A 23,539-nucleotide genomic window follows, 5' to 3' on the forward strand; every position below is an offset into this window, starting at 1 on the left:
CTAGGGCAGGTCTGCAGCAGACTGTGCCGACAGCCCTGTCGCCGCCCCCTCCACTGAGGATGGTACCACACCACACACCTTCAGGCTGACCCTCAGTCCATGCAGCCTGTTCTCTCTGCAAGGGTCACTCCTTTCATTATCCAGGTCTTTGACCTAGTGTCGCCTATTTGCTGAGGCTTTCCCTGCCCCTCTCCAGAGCACAACTTTCCCCACACCCCTCACTCTCCATCCCTGGACCAGGTGGGAATTCTCGTCACACTTTTCCCTGCAGCACCTATTTCCCTGTTTACTGCCTGACATCTCCCCGAGAGTATCAGCTCCAACGGGGTAGAGGCTAGGCCTGTCTTATCACTGCAGCCCAGCAACTGGAATAATGCCTGGTTATATGTCCATTAACACTCAAGAAACTGGACAATAAAAAATAAAAGGAAAACGGCTGGCACATGTCATGGTACTCAGCAATGGCAGAACAAAGGAGGAAAGAAGGGGAACCACGTGGTAAGGAATCAAGCCATCATTCCTCAAGAACACTCTGAAATCACAGAAGAGCCAAACAGGGCCATAGACATGATAGAGAAAGTGGGGCAGGAAACTCCCTCTCAGGTTCACCCCACCGGACTCCCTGCTTCTACCGCTGCCCCCAGAGTCTCTTCTCTACCAGGCAGCCCAACTGAGCTTTTAAAGTCAAATAATGTCATGTCCCTAACCCAACCACCCTCCTCGCCACTCACCGAGCACACCAGCCCCTCTCCTTCCTCAGAAGCCTCTGCCTGCGATGCTTCTCCCCTAGGTATGCACTCAGTCCACTCCTTCAAATCTGCTCAATTATTGCCCAGTGAGGCCTGTCCTTACCACCCTCATTAAAACTGCAACAATCCCAACCCCCTTTACCCTGTGCTACTTTTTCCACAGCACACATACTTTTATGAATCATAATTCTTGTAACCATCATTCTAATTTGCTCAAAAATTTCAAAGACTATGAAAGCATTAGTAGTAGCCTGTAATTTAATTTAACGAGTTTGAGATATAAATCCACCTTTATTACTATATCTGTAGACAATACATGACACTACAGTCTATTCAAAGAAATTCTGTCGATGAAGTGATATCTGTACAGACTGTCACTTCTAGCAATTCCTCTTCTCAGTGTCTGACAACAGTAAGGTAAGCTTCGAGGCCTCTAACCTGACATGGTGGTGTGGGTCCTGGCGCCCCCGAGCTCCTCCTGGGTAACGTCCTCATTGGTGACAGACTTCACAACATCAGGGCCAGTGATGAACAAGTAGGAGGTGTCCTGAAACCAGAGAATTTCAGAAAGTTCAATCTCAGAGCACCAGAACTCGCAAAACCAGGTTAGGACACAGCTCACAGATGCGTACCCAAACGAAAGACCCACGTTTTCCCTGCCTCACTCTCTATCAAAAAATCTTCATTGCCTGGTTCTCTCTCAGCAAAATGGCCTGCAGTGTGGCTACCAGTCATTCATCTGTAGAACACCCTAACAGGTGACCCTTATTCAGAGCTTGCTGCACACCAAGAATTTTTCTAAGCATTTCATGGGATTGTGTCATTAAAGCCTAGGTACTATTATCACCCCATTTACAGATCAGGAAACTGAGGCACTGTGATAGTGTGCAGCTTGCCTAAAATTAATCGGTCACTTTAAGTGAAGCCATCTGGAGACAATGAAAATCAATGTTTGGTGTTCTGAGAGAGTGACAGGCTTTAATTTTTAGTTTCTAACTTAAAGATAATAAAGACATATTGTAAAAAATTTAATCAGAATAGGAGATACAGTAGAAAGTAAGTCTACATGCAAGCCCTTATTTCCAGCCCTCTAATTTCCATCCCCAAAGGCGACCACTGTCAGTTTCTCTGACATCCATGCATATGAGCATTTATATATTTTTCCCTCTTATTTTCTCTCTAGCACATTGTCCTACACACACTGTTCTCAAACTTCTTGAAGATTATTCCGTATCAGTATAGTAGGATATGTATCGCAACTTACTTAACTGCCACCTACTGATGGTCCTTTAGACCGTTGCCAGTGTTTTACTTATAACAAGCAATGCTGCAATAAGTATCTTACTACAATCATCTCTGTCAGCTCATTGTTCATGTTCTTTGCCCATTCTCCTACTAGATAGTTGTTTTTATATACTAAGGACATTAGTCCTTAGGCTATTATCTGTGTTGTATCAGTTTTTATTTTATGGCTCCTTGGTTTGGAATCTTGCTAGAATGGCCTAGCTAGAGAGGTCTATCTTCCCCACTCCACACAAAGACTCAAACAAATGTTCATAAGAGCATTACTTGTAACAATCAAAAACTAGAAACAGACACTTCCCTGGTGGCGCAGTGGTTAAGAATCTGCCTGCCAATGCGGGGGACACGGGTTCAACCACTGGTCCGTGAAGATTCCACATGCCTGAGCAACTAAGCCCGTGCACCACAACTACTGAGCCTATGATCTAGAGCCTGCATGCCACAACTACTGAGCCTGAGTGCTGCAACTACTGAAGCCCACGTGCCTGAAGCCTGTGCTCTGCAGCAAGAGAAGCCACCACAATGAGAAGACCACGCGCTACAACAAAGAGTAGCCCCCGCTCACTGCAACTAGAGAACGCGTGCGTGCAGCAACAAAGACCTAACACAGCCAAAAACAAAAAAACTAGAAACAGCCCAATTCCATCAACAAGTGAATCTCAAAATAATTATCCTAAGTGAAAGCAACCAGCCCCGTAAAAAAAAAAAAAAAAAAAGAGTACATACTTTTTGTATATATTTTGTACATACAAAATGTCATTTTTGTATGGTTCTGTTTATATAACATTCTAGAAAATGCAAATTAATCCTGTGTGATAAAAAGTAGATGAGGGCTTCCCTGGTGGCACAGTGGTTAAGAATCCGCCTGCCAATGCAGGGGACATGGGTTCGATCCCTGGTCCAGGAAGATCCCACATGCCACAGAGCAACTAAGCCCATGCACCACAACTACTGAGCCCATATGCTGCAACTACCGAAGCCCGTGCACCTAGAGCCCGTGCTCCACAGCAAGAGAAGCCACTGCAATGAGAAGCCTGTGCACCGCAACAAAGAGTAGCCCCCACTAGCCGCCAACTACAGAAGCCCCCGCTCGCCACAGCCAGAGAAAGCCCGCATGCAGCAACAAAGACCCAACACAGCCAAAAATAAAATTAAAAAAATTTTTTTTAATTTAAAAAAAAAAGCAGATGAACAGTTACCTAAAGACAGGGCTGGGAGGTAGGAAAGAATGAGTTACAACAACACATGAGGAAACTTTGGGAAGTGATGGTTATGTTCATTATCTTAATTGTGGTCATGGCTCCATGGTTGTATACATGCATCAAAGCTCTAATTGCACAACTTAAAGTGTGTGCAGTTCACCATACATCAATTATATCTCAAAGTTGTAAAAAAAAAAAATTGTGGAAATGCAAAGGGTCAAGAATATCCCATATCCATACCACTTAAAGAAACTACGGAAGGACAACTTGCTGTACCAGGTATCAGCATTTGTCGTAAAGCCATTGTAATTGATAGTATGGTACTGACTGGCACAGAGATAAGCAAACAGACCAAGAAAGCTCAGTGAAACACTCGATATATGGACGCTTGATTCACAATATAAATGACATCACAGAGCAGGAAAGATTGTTCTTTTCAATAAAAGGCTCTAGGTCAACTAGGTGTCTATACTGGAAAAAAAATTTTTAAAGCATTAAACTAGCCTCTATTGCATACTATGTGTAAAAATCAACCCCAACTTTAGATGCAAACATAAAAGGCAAAATAATAAAACATTTAGAAAATAGAAAGTATCTTCCTGACTTCAGGGTAGGAAAAAGTTCAAGAACTAAAACACACTACCCATAAAGTATACATTTGACATTCGTTCTCCTATCAAAAGAGCACAGAAGCCAGCTTACAGGGACACCCATTGGCTAAAAGAAGGACAATTTGAGCATCAAAATAATGATAGTACTGTAATGGAATATAAACCATTGAGTAAAATAGGGAATCCATGAACCCATATTAAGTCAATGAAATAAACAAATGCCCAAGAAAAGCAGGGCTCTTCCTTAGAGTAGATCACCAACTGATATGAAGCAAGTGGTGGAGCTGGAAAATAACCATCTTGTAAAGATTGGTTTGGACAAGAATCATCAATAGATACTAAATCAAGGCAAAAAGTATAATGTGGAACAGCATACTTGTATGGTCTCAAAGCAACTCCCCAGTGAGTATCAGTTACAAAGAAAAAATGGTAACTACATAGTGGAGAAACCAGACAACACTTCAACAATGATCAAATTAATGTCACCAGTGAAGGGCAGATGGCCATCACTTGTCTCCAGATGTGATCATTTGAGCAGGATACAACATCACTAATGTAGTAGAGAGGCTGGGCTACCTAATCTGATTCTGATCGTGAGGAAATACCAGATAAACCCAAATTGAGCAACAATCTATGAAATAATTCATTCTGTAGTCTTCAAAATGTCATGACAAAGCGTCTGAGGAATTGTCACAGAGTAAAGGAAATTAATGCAACATGACAACTAAATGCAATATGTGATCCTGAAATGGATCCTGTACTGGAGAAAGAAAATGCCATTAAGGACATTTTTGGGACAAGTGACCAAACTGTAATCTAGATGGTAGAGTAGACAACAGTATTATATCAGATAGACTACATGTTAGGCATATGTGAAACAAGCCTTAATAAATTTAAAAAGATTGAAATCATACAAACTATCTTGTTTGATCGCAATGGAATGAAACTAGAAACAAAAAAACTGGAAACTTACAAAAATGTGGAAATTAAACATCACACTTTTTTTTCATAAATTTATTTATTTTTGGCTGTGTTGGGTCTTCCTTGCTGCGCATGGACTTTCTCTACCTGCGGTGAGTGGGGGCTACTCTTCGCTGTGGTGCGCAGGCTCCTCATTGCAGTGACTTCTCTTATTGCAGAGCACAGGCTCTAGACACGTGGGCTTCAGTTGCTGTGGCGCACAGGCTCAGTAGTTGTAGCTTGCAGGCTCTAGAGCCCAAGCTCAGTAGTTGTGGCGCACGGGCTTAGTTGCTCCGCGGCATGTGGGATCTTCCAGGACCAGGGCTCGAACCCGTGTCACCTGCACTGGCAGGTGGATTCTTAACCACTGCACCACCAGGGAAGTCTCAAACATCACACTCTTAAAACAGCCAATGGACCAAAGATGAAATCAAGGGAAATTAGAAAATATTGAGAAATGAAAACATACAAAAACTTACTAGATGCAGCAAAAACAGTGCTAAGAGGGGAATTTAAAGCTGTTAAACACAATAAGAAAGTAAGTTCTCAGGGCTTACGTCATGGCTCAGTGGTTAAGAATCTGCCTGCCAATGCAGGGGACACAGGTTGGAGCCCTGGTCCGGGAAGATCCCACATGCCCCCGAGCAACTAAGCCTGTGCACCACAACTACTGAGCCTGCGCTCTGGAGCCTGTGAGCCACAACTACTGAGCCTATGTGCCACAACCTCTGAACCCTGTGCACTGAAAGTCCATGTTCTACAACAAGAGAAGCCACCAAAATGAGAAGCCCACGCACCGCAACAAAGAGTAGCCCGCACTCACCGCAACTAGAGAAAGCCTGTGCATAGCAATGAAGACCCAATGCAGCCAAAAAAATCAATAAGCATAAAAAAAAAAAAGAAAGTTCTCAACCTAACTTTATACCTTAAGGAACTGAACAAAAAAGAAAAGAAAAGAAAAAGAACTAAACCCAAAGTTAGCAAAAGAAAGAAAATAAAGATTAGAGCCGAGATAATGAAAAATAGAAAAATAAGAGGGAGACAAAAAAATCAGTAAAACCAGAACTTGGCTCCTCAAAAAGATCAATAAAATTGACAAATATTTAGCTAGATGGATTAAGAAAAAATAGACTCAAATTACTAAGATCAGAAATGAAAGTGGGGACATCACTACCAATTCCACAGAAATAAAAAGATTATAGGAGTACTATGAACAATTCTATATAACAAATTGGATAACCTGGATGATATGGACAAATTCCTAGAAACACACAACCTACCACCAAGACTGAATCATGAAAAAATAGAAAATCTGAATAGACCTGTAACTAGTAAGGAGGCTGAATCAGTAATCAAAAACCTCCCAAAGAAAAGCCCAAGACCAAATGGCTTCACCAGTGAATTCTACCAAACATTTTAAGAAAGATTAAACACCAATCCTTCTCAAGCTCTTCCCAAAAAATTAAAGAGAAGGAAATACCTCCTAATTCATTCTGAGACCCAGCATTACCTTAATACCAAAGCCAGACAAAGCCACTACAAGAAAAGTACACATCAATATCCCATATAAATATTGATGCAAAAATGCTCAACAAAATACTAGCAGATCTAATTCAACATTTTATAAGGAATTATACACCAAGACCAAGAGGAATTCTTTCCTGAAATGCCAGGATGGTTGAGCACACCAATATCAATACACCACATTAAAAGAACAAAAGGAAAAAATTACATGATCATCGCAATGCAGAAAAAGCATGACAAAATTCAATACTCTTTCATGGTAAACGTACTCAGAAAACTAGAAAGAAACTACTTCAACATGGTTAAGGCCACATATGAAAAACCCACAGCTAACATTATACTCAATGGTTAAAGACTGGAAGCTTTTCCTCTAAGATCAGGGACAAGGCAAGGATGCCCGCTTTCTCCACTTCCATTCAACACAGTATTGGAAATCCTAGCCAGAGCAATTAGTCAAGAAAAAGAAAAAGGCACCCGAATCAGAAAGGAAGAAGTAAAATTATCTGTTTGCAGATGACATGGATTTTATATGTAGATAACCCCAAAGATTCCACACACGCACAAAGTTAGAATAAACAAATTAAGTTGCAGGATACAAAATTAACACACCAAAATCAGTTGCATTTCTGTACGCTAACAATGACCAATCTGAAAAGGAAGTTACAAAAACAATTTCATTTACAATAGTTTCTAAAAGGATAAAGTACTTAGGTATAACTTAGCCAAAAAGGCAAAAAAAACTTGTACAGTGAAAATTATAAAACATTTCTGAAAGAAATTAAATAAGACATAATGGAAAAGATATCTTCCATTTATGGATTCAAAGACTCAATACTGTTAAGATGTAAAAACTACCAAAAGCAATGTACAGATTCAACATCATCCCTAACAAAATCTCAATGACATTTTTGCAGAAATAGAAAAATCCATCCTAAAGTTGATGTGGAATCTCAGGGGACTCTGTGTACAGCCAAAACAATTCTGAAACAGAACAAGGTTGGAGGTCTTCCTGACTTCAAAACCTATTAAAAAGCTACAGAAATCAAAACAGTGTGGTACTGGCATAAAGACAGACATATAGACCAATGGAACAGAATAGAGAGCCCAGAAATAAACCCTTCCATACCTGGTCAAATGGTTTTCAACAATGATACTTAGACCATTCAATGAAGAAAGAACAGTCTTTTCAACAAATGGTGCCGGATCCCACTCCTGGGCATATATCCAGGAAAACTCTAATTCAAAAAAGATAGGTGCACCTCAGTATTCATATTTATAGCACTATTTACAATAGCCAAGACATGGAACCAACCTAAATGTCCATCAACAGATGAATGGATAAAGATGGGTATATATATACAATGGAATACTACTCAGCCATAAAAAAGAATGAAATAATGCCATGCAGCAACATGCATGGACCTAGAGATTATCATATTAACTGAACCAAGTCAGAAAGAAAAAGACAAATATCATATGATATCACTTATATATGGAATCTAAAATACGATACAAATGAACTTATTTACAAAACAAAAACAGACTCCCAGACATAGAAAACAAACTTATGGTTATAATAAATTAGGAGTTTGGGATTGACAGATACACGCTACTATATATAAAATAGGACAACAAGGACCTACTGTATAGCACAGGGAACTATATTCAATACCCTGTAATAAACTATAATGGAAAAGAAAAAAAACAGTGCTAGGAAAACTGGATATCCACGTGCAAAAACATGAAGTTGACCCTATGTTACATCATATACAAAAATTAACTCAAAATGGATCAAAAGACTAAACATAAGAGCTAAAACTACAAAACTTAGAAGGAAACATACAGGGAAAGTATGTGACACTGGATTTGGCAAGATTTCTTGGGTATGATAACAATAGCAGAGATTACAAAAGTAGACAAACTGGACTTCATCAAAATTAAAATCTTCTGTGCAAAGAACACTAACAGAATGAAAAGGCAGTCCACAGAATGGGAGAAAATATTTTCAAATCATGATCTGATAAGGAGTTAATATCAGAATATATGAAGAACTCCTACAACTCAACAACAACAATAAAATGATTCAATCAAAAAATGAACCGAAGACTTGCATAGACATGTCTCCAAAAAAGATACACCAATGGCAAATAATATGAAAAGAGGCTCAACATCACTAATCATTTGGGAAATATAAATGAAAACCACAGTGAGATACCACTTCACACACATTAGGATAGCTATTATCAAAACAGAAAACAAACGTTGGCAAGGATGTAGAGAAATTGGAACCCTTTGTGCATTGCTGGTGGGAATGTAAAATGGTGCAGCCACTGTGGAAAACGGTATGATGCTTCTTCAAAATATTAAACAGAATTACCAAAATACCCAGTAACTCCACTCCTACGTGTATGCCTAAAAGAACTGAAAACAGGGATTCAAACAGATACATGTACACCAACGTTTATTACAGCATAATCAGTCTCAAAACGGAAGGCAGTTTTCATTACTCTAGGAAACTTCAAAGCTTTTGCACAGCAAAGGAAACCATAAACAAGACCAAAAGACAACCCTCAGAATGGGAGAAAATATTTGCAAATGAAGCAACTGACAAAGGATTAATCTCCAAAATTTACAAGCAGCTCATGCAGCTCAATAACAAAAAAACAAACAACCCAATCCAAAAATGGGCAGAAGACCTAAATAGACATTTCTCCAAAGAAGATATACAGACTGCCAACAAACACATGAAAGAATGCTCAACATCATTAATCATTAGAGAAATGCAAATCAAAACTACAATGAGATATCATCTCACACCAGTCAGAATGGCCATCATCAAAAAATCTAGAAACAATAAATGCTGGAGAGGGTGTGGAGAAAAGGGAACCCTCTTGCACTGCTGGTGGGAATGTGAATTGGTTCAGCCACTATGGAGAACAGTATGGAGGTTCCTTAAAAAACTACAAATAGAACTACCATATGACCCAGCAATCCCACTACTGGGCATATACCCTGAGAAAACCGAAATTCAAAAAGAGTCATGTACCAAAATGTTCATTGCAGCTCTATTTACAATAGCCCGGAGATGGAAACAACCTAAGTGCCCATCATCGGATGAATGGATAAAGAAGATGTGACACATATATACAATGGAATATTACTCAGCCATAAAAAGAAACGAAATTGAGCTATTTATAATGAGGTGGATAGACCTAGAGTCTGTCATACACAGTGAAGTAAGTCAGAAAGAAAAAGACAAATACCGTATGCTAACACATATATATGGAATTTAAGAAAAAAAAAATGTCATGAAGAACCTAGGGGTAAGGCAGGAATAAAGACGCAGACCTCCTAGAGAACGGACTTGAGGTTATGGGGAGGGGGAAGGGTGAGCTGTGACGGGGCGAGAGAGAGTCATGGACATATACACACTAACAAACGTAGTAAGGTAGATAGCTAGTGGGAAGCAGCCGCATGGCACAGGGATATTGGCTCGGTGCTTTGTGACGGCCTGGAGGGGTGGGATAGGGAGGGTGGGAGGGAGGGAGACGCAAGAGGGAAGAGATATGGGAACATATGTATATGTATAACTGATTCACTTTGTTGTGAAGCAGAAACTAACACACCATTGTAAAGCAATTATACCCCAATAAAGATGTTAAAAAAAAAAAAAAAAAACGGAAGGCAGTTCTGACACATGGTACCATATGGATGAACCTTGAAGACATTATGCTAAGTGAAATAAGCCAGTCACAAATGGACAAATATTGTATGAGTCCACAAATTCCACAACAGAAAGGGGCTGGGAGTAGGGAATGGAGAACTAATGTTTAATGAGTACAGAGCTTCAACTGGGGTAGATGAAAAAGTTCTGGAGATGACTGGTGACGATGGTTGCACAAAAAATGTAAAGGTACCTAAGGCCACAGAACTGTAACTTAAATCTTACCACTTAACCATTTCTTATGTATATTCTACAATTTTTTTTAAAACGTACTGTATCAGTGTTAAACTTCTGGAGTTTAACAACTGGTTATGTAAGAAAACATCCTTATATACTGGGGACTTCCCTAGCAGCCCAGTGGCTAAAACTCCACACTCACAATGCAGGGGGCCCAGGTTCAATCCCTGGTCAGGGAACTAGATTCCACATGCTGCAACTAAGAGTTCACATGCCACAACTAAGAGTTTGCATGCCACAACTAAGAGTTTGCATGCCACAACTAAAGATCCAGCATGCCACAGCAAAGATCCCACAAGCGGCACTGAAGATCCTGCATGCCGCAACTAAGACCCAGCACAGTCTAATTAATTAATTAATTAATTAATTTTTAAAAAAGAATTATATACTGAAGCATTAAAAAGGTAAAGGGACATGATATATATAACCCACTCTCAAACAGTTCAGAATTCTGTAAATTTGAAATTTCAAGATAAAAAGATTTTCTAAAAATTCTGCTCAAAGGATAGCATTGAGAAGAAAAAACTGAAGTCACAGAGTGGGAGAAGACAGGTGCAATATATATAACTGATAAAGAACTTACATCCAGTATATACAAAGAACTGCTAAAAATCAGTAAGAAGAAAACAAAAACCTCAATTTTTAAAAATGGGTAAAATAGATGAACAGCCATGCCATGAAAGAAACATGAGGGAATTCCCTGGCGATCCAATGGTTAGGACTCAGCGCTTTCACTGCTGAGGCCCAGGTTCAATCCCTGGTCAGGGAGCTAAGATCCCGCAAGCTGTGCAGCACAACCAAAAAAAAAAAAGAAAAAAGAAACATATGAAAAGGTGTTTAACCTCACTAGTCATGGAAATGCAGATTAAAACAATGAGAGGGCTTCCCTGGTGGTGCAGTGGTTAAGAATCCGCCTGCCAATGCAGGAGACACGGGTTCGAGCCCTGGTCCGGGAAGATCCCACATGCCGCGGAGCAACTAAGCCAGTGTGTCATAACGACTGAGCCTGTGCACAACAACTACTGAGCCCACAAGCTACAACTACTGAAGCCTGCGTGCTTAGAGCCCATGCTCCACAACAAGAGAAGCTACCGAAGTGAGAAGCCCGCGCACTGCAACGAAGAGTAGCCCCCGCTCACTGCAACTAGAGAAAGCCCGCGTGCAGCAACAAAGACCCAATGCAGCCAAAATAAATAAAATTAAAATTAAAAACAAAACAGAAAAAAAAAGAGAGATCACACCACATGCAAACTGGCATAATTAAATTATGTCAATAAAAGTGCTGGCACGGATGTAGAACAAGTGAAATTCTCACACACTGCTAGTAGAAGTGTAAATTGCTGCAACTTCTTCAGCAAACAGGCATTACATAGAAAAGCTGAAGACATGTATATCCTATGACCTAACATTGCCCCACCTTGAGAAACTGAAATATGTATGCACCAACATACATGTATAAGAATGCTTATATCAGAATCATTTGCAATGACAAAAATCTTGAAACACAAATATCCATCAACAGTAGAAAGGATGAGGATCTTAAGATAATATACTACACAGCTACTAAAATGAACTACATTTACAAAGAACATGGATAAATCTTATAAACATGCGTCACAGTCACGCACAAAAGAATGCATATTATGTTTCACTTTACATTAAAGGTAAAATAGGCAGCATTAACCCCATTGTTTAGTGAGGCATAATTAAAATTTTAAACTGTAGAGCAAAGCAAATTTTAAAATTACCATAAAAGTTGAGACAAATACTTCTAGACAGGATGGATGGAGACAATACTCATTATGAGGGTAATGGGGGCAGGCTCTTGGAGGGCCATTTCTTGATCTGGGTGTCATTTACATGGATCTGTACTTTATAATAATTGCTAAACTTTACGTATTTTATGTACTTCCCTGAGTATGTATTACATTAGAAATTTTAAATTGTTTAAAATTTTTTAATTAACTGAGAGAGGAGGCAGAGACAGAAGCAGGAAGACCAGTTAGAAGGATTATGCAATAATCCAGGTGAGGTGCTTGAATCAAAGTAATAGCAGTGTAAGTAATAAGAAGTACATAGGAATTTTATTATATTTTAGATTATATCCTAAAATAGAGCAAATATGATTTTAGACTGATTGAACTCGGAATGTAACAGAAAAATGAGTCAGTGTTTTCGACCTCAGCCACTGGAAGGCTGGTCTTGCCATTTATTGAGATGGGGAAGGCTATAAGAGAGCACTTTGGGAGGGCCTCATTAGAGATGAGAAACCCATTAAAGCCCAAATGGAAATGTTGATAGGCAACTGAAGGTTTAATCCTGGAGTTCAGGAGACCGTTCCATCCTGAAGAAATAGGTTTGAGAGTTGTCAGCACATACATAGATGGATATTTAAAGTCTTGAGGTAGGATAAGATCACCAAGGGAATGAGAGAATTGCTAGAAGAAAACCAAGAGAGTATAGTGCCCTGATGTTTCAAAGAGGAAGAAGTGATGACATAGGTCAAATGCTGCTGGAAGGTCAAGTAAGATAGGACTGAGAAATGTCAACTGGATTTAATGATACAGAAATCGTTGGTGTCTTTGATACAAGAAACTGCCATTATCAGTGACTCTGAATAGAACAATATCCTTTCCATCATAAATTAAATGTCTAAATATATTTAGATCTATCTTTCAGTTCTGTCCTGTTACTCAATTCTGTTCTGTTCCCTGGTCTATTTATTTACAAACTGAACAAATAGTTTTAGTTATTTTAGCTTTAAAACATATTTTCTCACCTGGCAGGACTAGCCTTTCATTGCACTTCCTTCATGGAATGTCTACTCTTACACTGTAGTTTTCTTGTTAATATGAACTTGTCTAGATCTTTAAGAAAGAATCTGTTAGCATTTTTATTGTACTCTCATTAAACACATGGAATAGTTAAGATGTAGAATGGTTAAGGCTTAATGATTAGTTGCGGAGGACAAGAAAGAGGGGGTGGTGCCAATATGCAGATATTAATTAAAGTTCTGCAAGTGGAGGATGGGATAGCTTAGGATGAAAACACAGGATTAAAAGATACAGCGTACAAAAAGTCAACATACAGAAATCAGTTGTATTTCTATACACTATGTACAAAATATACACTATATAGAAAATATCTGAAAAAGAAATAAAACCTGCCCATTCACGATAGCATCAAACATTACAAAATACCTATGTATAAATTTAACCAAGGAGGTGAAAGATCTAAACACTGAAAATTATAGAACTTTGATGAAAAACACCAAAGATGACACAAGTGGGAAAAAAATCCCATGTTTATAAAAATATTGTTAAAATGTCTGTACTACCCAAAGCCATCTATAGATTCAATGCAACTCCTATCAAAGTTCCAATGTCATTTTTCTACAGAAGTATGGCGTCACATAAAAAGAAACACAAACCAATGGAACAGAATCAAGAGCCCAGAAACAAACTCTCACGTATACAATCAACAAATACTTGACCAGGGAGCCAAGAACACTAAATGGGGAAAAGATAGTCTCTTCAATAAATGATGGTGGGAAAACTAGATAACCACATGCAGAAGATGAAACTGGACACATATCCTACACCACTCACAAAAATTAACTCAAAATAGGTTAAAGACTTAAAGACCCGACTCTGTAAAACTCCTAGAAAAAAACATAGGAGAAACACTCCCTGACACTGCTCCTGGCAATAATTTTATGGATGATACCAAAAGCAAACGCAATAGAAACAAAAATTAATAAGTGGGACTACTGCAAACTAAAAAGTTTCTACACAGCAAAAGCAACAATCAACAAAATGAAAAGGCAACCTACCGAATAGGAGAAAATATTTGCAAATCATATATCTGATAAGGGATTAATATCCAAAATATATAGAGAACTCGTAAAACTTAACAGCAAAAAAAATTTTTGATTAAAAAATGGGTAGAGGATCTGAATAGACATTTTTCCAAAGAAAACATACAAATGGCTAATGAAAAGATGCTCAACATCACTCATCATCAGTGAAATGCAAATCAAAACCACAATGAGGTTTTAGCCTCACACCTCTTAGAATGGCTATTATCGAAAAGACAAGAAATAACAAGTGCTAGTAAAGTTCTGGAGAAAAGGGAACACTGTGCACTCTTGGTAGGAATACAAATTGATACAGCCACTATAGAAAACAGTATGGAGGTTCCTCAAAAAACTAAAAATAGAACTACCAAATGATCCAGCAATCCCACTTCTGGGTATATATCCAAAGGAAATAAAATCAGGACCTCAAACAGATGACTGCATTCCCATTTCACTGCAGCATTATTCACAGTAGCCAAGATATGGAAACAACCTAAGTGTCCATCAATGCATGAATGGATTAAAAAAAAATGTGACATACATACAAATACACATATACACACAGAATTATCCACTGGATATCCATATCAATAAAAAAAACATGACACATACATACACACAGACAAACACAGAGAAATATTATTCAGCCATGAGAAAGAAGGAAATCCTGCCATTCGTGACGTGAATGGATCCTTAGGGCATTTCACTTAGCGTATGCTAAGTAAAATAAGTCAGACAGAGGAAGAGAAATACTGTATGATCTCACTAAAACAGCTGAACTCACAGAAAAGGAATAGTGGTTACTAAGAGCGGGGGTGGTGTTGGAGTAAGGGGAGATGTTGGTCAAAAGATACAAACTTCCAGTTATAAGATGAAGAAGTTGTGGGGATCTAATGTATAACATGGAGATTATAGTTAACAGTACTGTATCACATACTTGAAAACTGCTAAGAGAGTAGATCTTAAATGTTAATCACCACGAGAAAGAAATGGTAATTATGAGAGCACTATGGGGGTAATCATTTTACAATATGTAAGTATCAAATCAACAGGTACACCTTAAGGGGGCTTCCCTGGTGGCACAGGGGTTAAGAATCCGCCTGCCAATGAAGGAGGCATGGGTTCGAGCCCTGGTCCGGGAAGATCCCACATGCAGCAGAGCAACTAATACTGTGTGCCACAACTACTGAGCCTGCGCTCTAGAGCCTTCGAGCCACAGCTACTGAAGCCTGCGCGCCTAGAGCCTGTGCTCCGCAACAAGAGAAGCCACCGCAATGAGAAGCCCGTGCACCGCAACAAAGAGTAGCCCCCACTCACTGCAACTAGAGAAAGCCTGCGCACAGCAATGAAGACCCAACACAGCCAAAAATAAATTAATTAATTTATTTTTTTAAAAATGTATACCTTAAACTTAAACAATGTTATATGTCAATTATATCTCAATAAAACTGGGAAAAAATGTTTTAAAAATAAGACAAAGCAGGGCTTCCCTGGTGGTGCAGTGGTTAAGAATCCGCCTGGCCAATGCAGGGAACACGGGTTCGAGCCCTGGTCCGGGTAGATCCCACACGCCGCGGAGCAACTAAGCCCGTGCACCACAACTACTGAGACTGTGCTCTAGAACCTGCAAGCCACAACTACTGAGCCCACATGCCACAACTACTGAAGCCCACGCGCCTAGAGCCCGTGCTCTGCAATGAGAAGCCACCGCAGTGAGAAGCCAGCGCACTGCAATGAAGAGTAGCCCCCACTCGCCTCAACTAGAGAAAGCCCATGTGCAGCAATGAAGACCCAACACAGCCAAAAAAAAGAATAAATTAATTTTAAAAAAATAAGAGAAAGCAGTTTAGAATTTTCCAGCATGTATGTAGGGAGAGGAGGAAAGAATGGCCAGAGGAATTGATCCCACACCTCCATTCCTGCCAGGTAGGAAGACAACTGGGGTAGCACCACGTAGGTATGGCATATATAGATTTAGTGGGCAAAGTTCAAGGAATCCTGCTTTGCTCAGGAAATAAGAGATGTGTTCATCTTAATTTTTAAAGTCCACCCTAAACTGAACATTGAACATTTAAGTTGCTTTTAATCTGTCACCAAGAAAGAATAGTTGAGTCAAGGGGTAAGCACTTTGTTAAACTTTAATTCCTACGGCCAAAGAGAAAAGTATTTCCTATTCTATTTACGCTCCTCTATTTACACTGTTTTCATACTGGATGAATCTCTTTCCTTTTTGCCCCGTAATTTGTCTTGACATTTTTTGTTTGTTTGTTTGCGGTACGCAGGCCTCTCACTGTTGTGGCCTCTTCCGTTGCGGAGCACAGGCTCCAGACACACAGGCTCAGCGGCCACGGCTCACGGGCCTAGCCGCTCCATGGCATGTGGGATCTTCCCGGACCGGGGCACGAACCCATGTCCCCTGCATCGGCAGGCGGACTCTCAACCACTGGGCCACCAGGAAAGCCCTGTCCTGACATTTATTGCTCATTATGGTTAAAAATATTTAAGAGGAAAAGACTGATTTCTTTTTTAAGTATCAGGTTAAAGGTAATTACCCATGTATGATTTCAAATAGGCTTCTTTTAAAAATCATTTTAAAATATCATTTCATATAAATCATGTAATAAAGACATGAACCTCTTTACAATGAAGTTGGAGATCAGATTTACCATTACTATCATAGACAAAATGTAATAAAATGGCAAACAGCTGAAGAAATAAAGGTGGGACATAAGAAACAACCTCCTAGTGAAGCAGTTTACAGAAAAGCTTTCCATGAGAAACTTTCTGAATAGGATTCAGTAAACGATCATCTGTCTGGGCAGAGGATAGGACCTTTGATTACCTGAAAATCATTTGCAATTCAGATCAACAAGTAAAATCACCCACCAATGAAGCAGACAAGCACATTCTGCCACTGAACCCACACAAGCTACAGTCTTCATGCCAAAACCTTCTCTCCACCAAGACCTTATCAGCACTGCACTGAAATCCAATAAGCGTGCAGATAACAACCCAGATCTGGGTCAGGAATTATTGTTATTGCAGGTGAGGTACTGCACAACTCTCAAAGGGCAGGAGAACCAGGTCCTTTTCTTACCTTTACCATGAACGTGAAGTCTGTTAGGGCCGGGGAGTAGACAGCCCCACCGGCACATGGGCCCATGATCAGAGAAATCTGAGGGATGACTCCGGATGCCGTGACATTCCTCTGCCAAAAGAGAAAGGCAAAGGCATCTGGTTACAGAGGTGTTCAAGGCATTACCTGCAGAAAGACAGAGGCAACAATAAAAGTACATTTGGCTTTTATTCACAGAAATTCTATCCTAGAGACAAGAGGCCTAATCTGTACAGTTTCTTCCAGAATATTGTATATGCAACTTTTCCCATAGCTGGTGGGATGGCTGGCTTATTACTTTCTGGGGCAAGTAAAACCTCTTCTCTCCTTGGCAGGGCAGTAGTTCCCCAAAAGCTCCACCAGGACATGAGCTCAGAGAGAATCCTACCACTCTCACCCCAGCTCTAAACACACCTCAGGCAAGGACCCCTGTCTGTACAAAACTGGCTGGAATAATGAATGAAAACCTTAGGTGGAATATACAGGGCCAACACTTACCCTGGATCCATGACCTCTACTTGGAGCCCCTTCACACCCTCCACAGAGGATGCCCAACAGTTACAAGGCAAGGCTAAGAGGCAGGTGCTACTTTACTCAGTCTTCAATGTCTGCCCACCCCTACACAGGGCAGATGGGCAATAGGGAGGTGGCAGAAGGCAAAAAGGTTCCATAGGGACAAAGGTGTTGTGAAGAGCCAAGCCTCAGGCCACCTTCTAGGAAAAACAAGATTTCCCAGGGGGCTGGAAGACCCAGGAAAGATAAGAGCCCAATGACTCCTTGCCCATCCCCCAGCTTCTATCCTTCCCTGAGCCCCATCAGCTTAAGAGAAGTTATGTCCACTTTTAGCCTTGACCTGGGTCTGAGACCAATTTCTATAATTCACAGGACATAGCTCAGGACAGCACAAAAAGGCATCCACAGAGAGGATTCTGAGAAGATGGTAGAATGGGAAGCATCAGGAATCTGTCTCCCCACCTGGACAAAAATTACACTGGCAGAATCTGTCTGATGTAACTTTCTGGAGCTCTGTTAAGCCTACTGAAGGCTTAACATCCATAGGAAGATTTGGAGGGCAAATTGTGGTTAATTTCAGTCAATTTCAACTGGTAGCGCTGTAGCAGCTACCCCTACCCACCCTCTACCCCCAGCCATGAGGCATGCAGCTGTGCATGTGTTCCTGGAGTGGCTTACACAGAGGCAGACAAAAAGGACCCTGCCCTCCAAATATCTCAAATCTATGCTCCAACAGCTGGTTGTTGATTCTGATCAGAGGTGAAGTTAGGAAGTTAGGCGGCCATTGCTGTTACACCTCACCCCATTGTTGCAAGTTCCTTCCCCTCCAGCTCAAAATCACTTGCATTAGGGAAATGCAAATCAAAACCAGAATGAGATACCACATCACACACATTAAGATGACTACTATCAAAAAAACAGAAAACAAGTGGTGTTGGTGAGGATGTGGAGAAAGTGGAACCCTTGTGCACTATTGGTAAGAATGTAAAATGGTACAGCTGCTGTGAAAAACAGCATGGTGGTTCCTCAAAACATTTTAAATAGAATTACCAAATGATCCAGAAATTCTACTTCTGGGGATATACCAAAAAGAATGGAAAACAGGGTCTCAAGGAGATAACTTGTACACCCACATTCATAGCAGCATTACTCACAATAGGTGAAACATGGAATCAACCCAAATGCCCATCAACAGATAAATGGATAAACAAAATGTGGTATATCTATACAATGGAATATTATTCATCCTTGAAAAGGAAGGAAATCCTGTCACATGTTACAACATAGATGAAACTTGAGGACATTGTGCTAAGTGAAATAATAAGCCAGTCACAAAAAGACTAACACTGTACAATTTTACTTAAGTTATTTAGTCAAAATAATAGAGACAAAGTAGAAGGGTGGTTACCAGGGGCTGGCAGAGGGGATAATGGGGGGTGACTGTTTAATGGGTATAGAGTTTCAGTTTTGCAAGACAAAAAGTTATGGAGATGGCCCCTGTCCACCTCCCTACGGCTGCCCCGCTAGCTGAAAAGTTTCTCCAGGTGCGGAATTCCAGGCTACCACCAGCACAGAGTATGCACGCCAGTCAGGAACCAGCCCACCCGATGGCCCGGGGCAACGGATATGTCAGAAACTGAAGCAAGAAAGTACTCGGCAGAGGGGGGAGTCAAGATGGCAGACTAGGAGGACGCAGAATTCGTGTCTCTGCACAACTAGGGCACCTACTAGGCACCGGTGGGGGACCACAGACACCTAAGCGGATGGGAGGAACCCCCAGTGACACGGTCCTAAGCAAAGGCCCTGCCTCATGCTCAGACCTCACCCCGCCACCGGCCTAGGTTCCACCCCACCCTAAACCCTGCCCCTGCCTAAGTTCCACCCCTCCTAAACTCCGCCCAAAGAGCCAAGTCTTTTTTTTTCTTTTTCTTTTTTCCTCTTTTAGATTGGGGTACTGTTTTACCTTGTTGATTCACTATTGTTGATTCATTTATATTTTTATATTTCCTAATAAATTTTTTATTTTCCAATTTTATTTTATTCTTCATACTTTGTTACTGTTCTCTCCTTTTGGCTTGTTCCCCCCATGCCCCCAATTTTTTTCTATTTTTTCTGTTGTGGTTTTATTTTATCTTGTTGTAGTTGTTTCAATTATATTTTTATGTTTCCTAATATATTTTTTACGTTTCTAATTTTATTTTATTTTTTTAATTTTTTTTGCGTTACGCGGGTCTCTCACTGTTGTGGCCTCTCCCATTGCGGAGCACAGGCTCCGGACGCACAGGCTCAGCGGCCATGGCTCACGGGCCCAGCCGCTCCACGGCATGTGGGATCTTCCCAGACTGCGGCACGAACCCGTGTCCCCTGCATCGGCAGGCGGACTCTCAACAACTGCGCCACCAGGGACGCCCTTATTTTGTTTTTTATTCTTTGATATTCTTTGCTCCTTTTCTTTTTTTTTTGCCACACCACATAGCTTGCAGGATCTTGGTTCCCCGGCCAGAGGCTGGGCCCGAGCTCCTGTGGTGGGAGCTCTGAGTCCAAACTGCTGGACTAACAGAGAACCTCAGACCCCAGCAAATATTAATCGGAGTGAGGTCTCCTGGAGGTATTAATCTCAGCACTAAGACCCGGATCTATCCAACTGCCTGCAAACTCCAATGCTTGATGCCTCAAGCCAAACAACCAGTAAGACAGGAATACCGCCAAACCTATCCAAAAACAAAAAAGAAACAACAAAAAAATATGTTACAGATGAAGGAGCAAGGTAAAAACCTAAAAAACCAGATAAATGAAGACAAAATAGGCAACCTACCTGAAAAAGAATTGAAAATAATGACAGTAGGGCTTGCTGGTGGTGCAGAGGTTGAGAGTCTGCCTGCCGATGCAGGGGACACAGGTTCATGCCCCGGTCCGGGAGGATCCCACATGCCGTGAAGCGGCTAGGCCCGTGAGCCATGGCCGCTGAGCCTGTGCGTCCGGAGCCTGTGCTCCGCAACAGGAGAGGCCACAACAGTGAGAGGCCCGCGTACCGCAAAAAATTTTTAAAAATAAAATAAAATAAAATAATAATGACAGTAAAGATGTTCAAAAATCTCAGGAACAGAATGAAGAAAAGACAAGAGACATTTAACAAGAATCTAGAAGAACTAAAGAGCAAACAAACAGTGATGAAAACAATAACTGAAATTAATAATACTCTAGAAGGAATCAATAGCAAAATAACTGAGGCAGAAGAATGGATAAGTGACCTGCAAGATATAATAGTGGAAAGAACTGCCAAGGAGCAGAATAAAAAAAAATAATGAAAAGAATTGAGGACAGTCTCAGAGACCTCTGGGACAACATTAAACACACCAACATTCGAATTATAACAGTCCCGGAAGAAGAATAGAAAAAGAAAGGGTCTGAGAAAATATTTGAAGAGATTATAGTCAAAAACGTCCCTAACATGGGAAAGGAAACAGTCAATCAAGTCCAGGAAGCAGAGAGTCCCATACAGGATAAACCCAAAGAGAAACACACTGAGACACATATCAATGAAACTATCAAAAACTGAATACAAAGAAAAAATATTAAAAGCAGCAATGGAAAAGCAACAAGTAACATACAAGGGAATACCCATAAGGTTAACAGCTGATCTTTCAGCAGAAACTCCACAACAAAGAAGGGAGTGGCAGGACATATTTAAAGTGATGGAAGGGAAAAACCTACAAGCAAGATTACTCTACCCAGCAAGGATCTCATTCAGATTCGACAGAGAAGTTAAAACCTTTACAGACAAGCAAAAGGTAAGAGAATTCAGCACCACCAAACCAGCTTTACAACAAATGCTAAAGGATCTTCTCTAGGCAGTAAACACAAGAGAAGGAAAAGACCTACAATAACAAACCCAAAAGAATTAAGAAAATGGTAACAGGAACATACATATTGATAGCTACCTTAAATATAAATGGATTAAATGCTGCAACCAAAAGACATTGACTGGCTGAATGGATACAAAAACAAGACCCATATATATGCTGCCTACAAGAGACCCACTTCAGACCTAGGGACACATACAGACTGAAAGTGAGGGCATGGAAAAACACATCCCATGCAAATGGAAATCAAAAGAAAGCTGGAACAGCAATTCTCATATCAGAAAAAATAGACTTTAAAATAAACACTATTACAAGAGACAAAGAAGGACACTACATAATGATCAACGGATCAATACAAGAAGATATAACAATTGTAAATGTTTATGCACCCAACATAGGAGCACCTCAATACATAGGGCAAATGCTAACAGCCATAAAAGGGGAAATTGACAGTAACACAGTCATAGTAGGGGACGTTAACACCACACTTTCACCAATGGACAGATCATCCAAAATGAAAGTAAATAAGGAAACACAAGCTTTAAATGACACATTAAACAAGATAGACTTAATTGATATTTATAGGACATTCCATCCAAAAACAACAGAATACACTTTCTTCCCAAGTGCTCATGGAATATTCTCCAGGATAGACCTATCTTGGGTCACAAATCAAGCCTTGGTAAATTTAAGAAAACAGAAATCGTGTCAAGTATCTTTTCCAACCACAACACTATGAGACTAGATATCAATTACAGGAAAAAAACCTAGAACCAAAAAATACCTAGAAACAAATGACAATGGAAACACGATGGACCAAAATCTATGGGATGCAGCAAAAGCAGTTCTAAGAGGGAAGTTTATAGCAATACAATCCTACCTCAAGAAACAAGAAACATCTCAAATAAACAATCTAACCTTATATCTAAAGCAATTAGAGAAACAACAACAAAAAAACCCCAAAGTTAGCAGAAGGAAAGAAATCTTAAAGATCAGATCAGAAATAAATGAAAAAGAAATGAAGGAAACAACAGTAAAGATCAATAAAACTGAAAGCTGGTTCTTTGAGAAGATAAACAAAATTGATAAACCATTAGCCAGAGTCATCAAGAAAAAAAGAGAGAAGACTCAAATCAACAGAATTAGAAATGAAAAAGGTAAAGTTGGGCTTCCCTGGTGGCGCAGTGGTTGAAAGTCCGCCTGCCGAAGCAGGGGACACAGGTTTGTGCCCCAGTCCGGGAAGATCCCATATGGGGCAGAGCGGCTGGGCCCGTGAGCCCTGGCCGCTGAGCCTGCGCATCCGGAGCCTGTGCTCCACAACGGGAGAGGCCACAGCAGTGAGAGGCCCGCGTACCACAAAAAAAAAAAAAACAAAAAAAAAAAAGTAACAAATGACACTGCAGAAATACAAAGGAACATAAGAGATTACTACAAGCAACTATATGACAATGAAATGGACAACCTGGAAGAAATGGACAATTTCTTAGAAAAGTACAACCTACTGAGACTGAATCAGGAAGAAATAGAAAATATAAACAGATCAATCACAGGCACTGAAATTGAAACTGTGATTAAAAATCTTCCAACAAACAAAAGCCCAGGACCAGACGGCTTCACAGACGAATTGTGTCAAACATTTAGAGAAGAGCTAACACCTATACTTCTCAAACTCCTCCAAAGTATAGTAGAGGGAGGAACACTCCCAAACTCATTCTACTCATTCATTACCCTGATACTAAAACCAGACAAAGATGTCACAAGAAAAGAAAACTACAAGCCAATATCACTGATAAACACAGATGCAAAAATACTCAACAAAATACTAGCAAACAGACTCCAACAGCACATTAAGAAGGTCATACACCATGATCAAGTGGTGTTTA

General features: G+C 40.2%; 1 protein-coding gene across 1 annotated transcript in view; it reads right to left on the reverse strand.

Annotated features, from left to right (window-relative positions):
* Positions 1 to 23,539, reverse strand: part of PCCB (propionyl-CoA carboxylase subunit beta) — a 91,937-nt gene that overhangs the window by 51,254 nt on the left and 17,144 nt on the right. The window contains exons 6-7 of the mRNA XM_082655247.1: positions 17,263 to 17,373; positions 1,188 to 1,296 (exon numbers count right to left, since the gene is read on the reverse strand). Coding sequence (XP_082511373.1) covers positions 1,188 to 1,296; positions 17,263 to 17,373 — 220 coding nt within the window. The remainder of the gene's footprint in view (positions 1 to 1,187; positions 1,297 to 17,262; positions 17,374 to 23,539) is intronic.

Source organism: Grampus griseus (assembly GCF_964374135.1).
Source record: "Grampus griseus genome assembly, chromosome: 5".
Classification (NCBI taxonomy): Eukaryota; Metazoa; Chordata; class Mammalia; order Artiodactyla; family Delphinidae; genus Grampus; species Grampus griseus.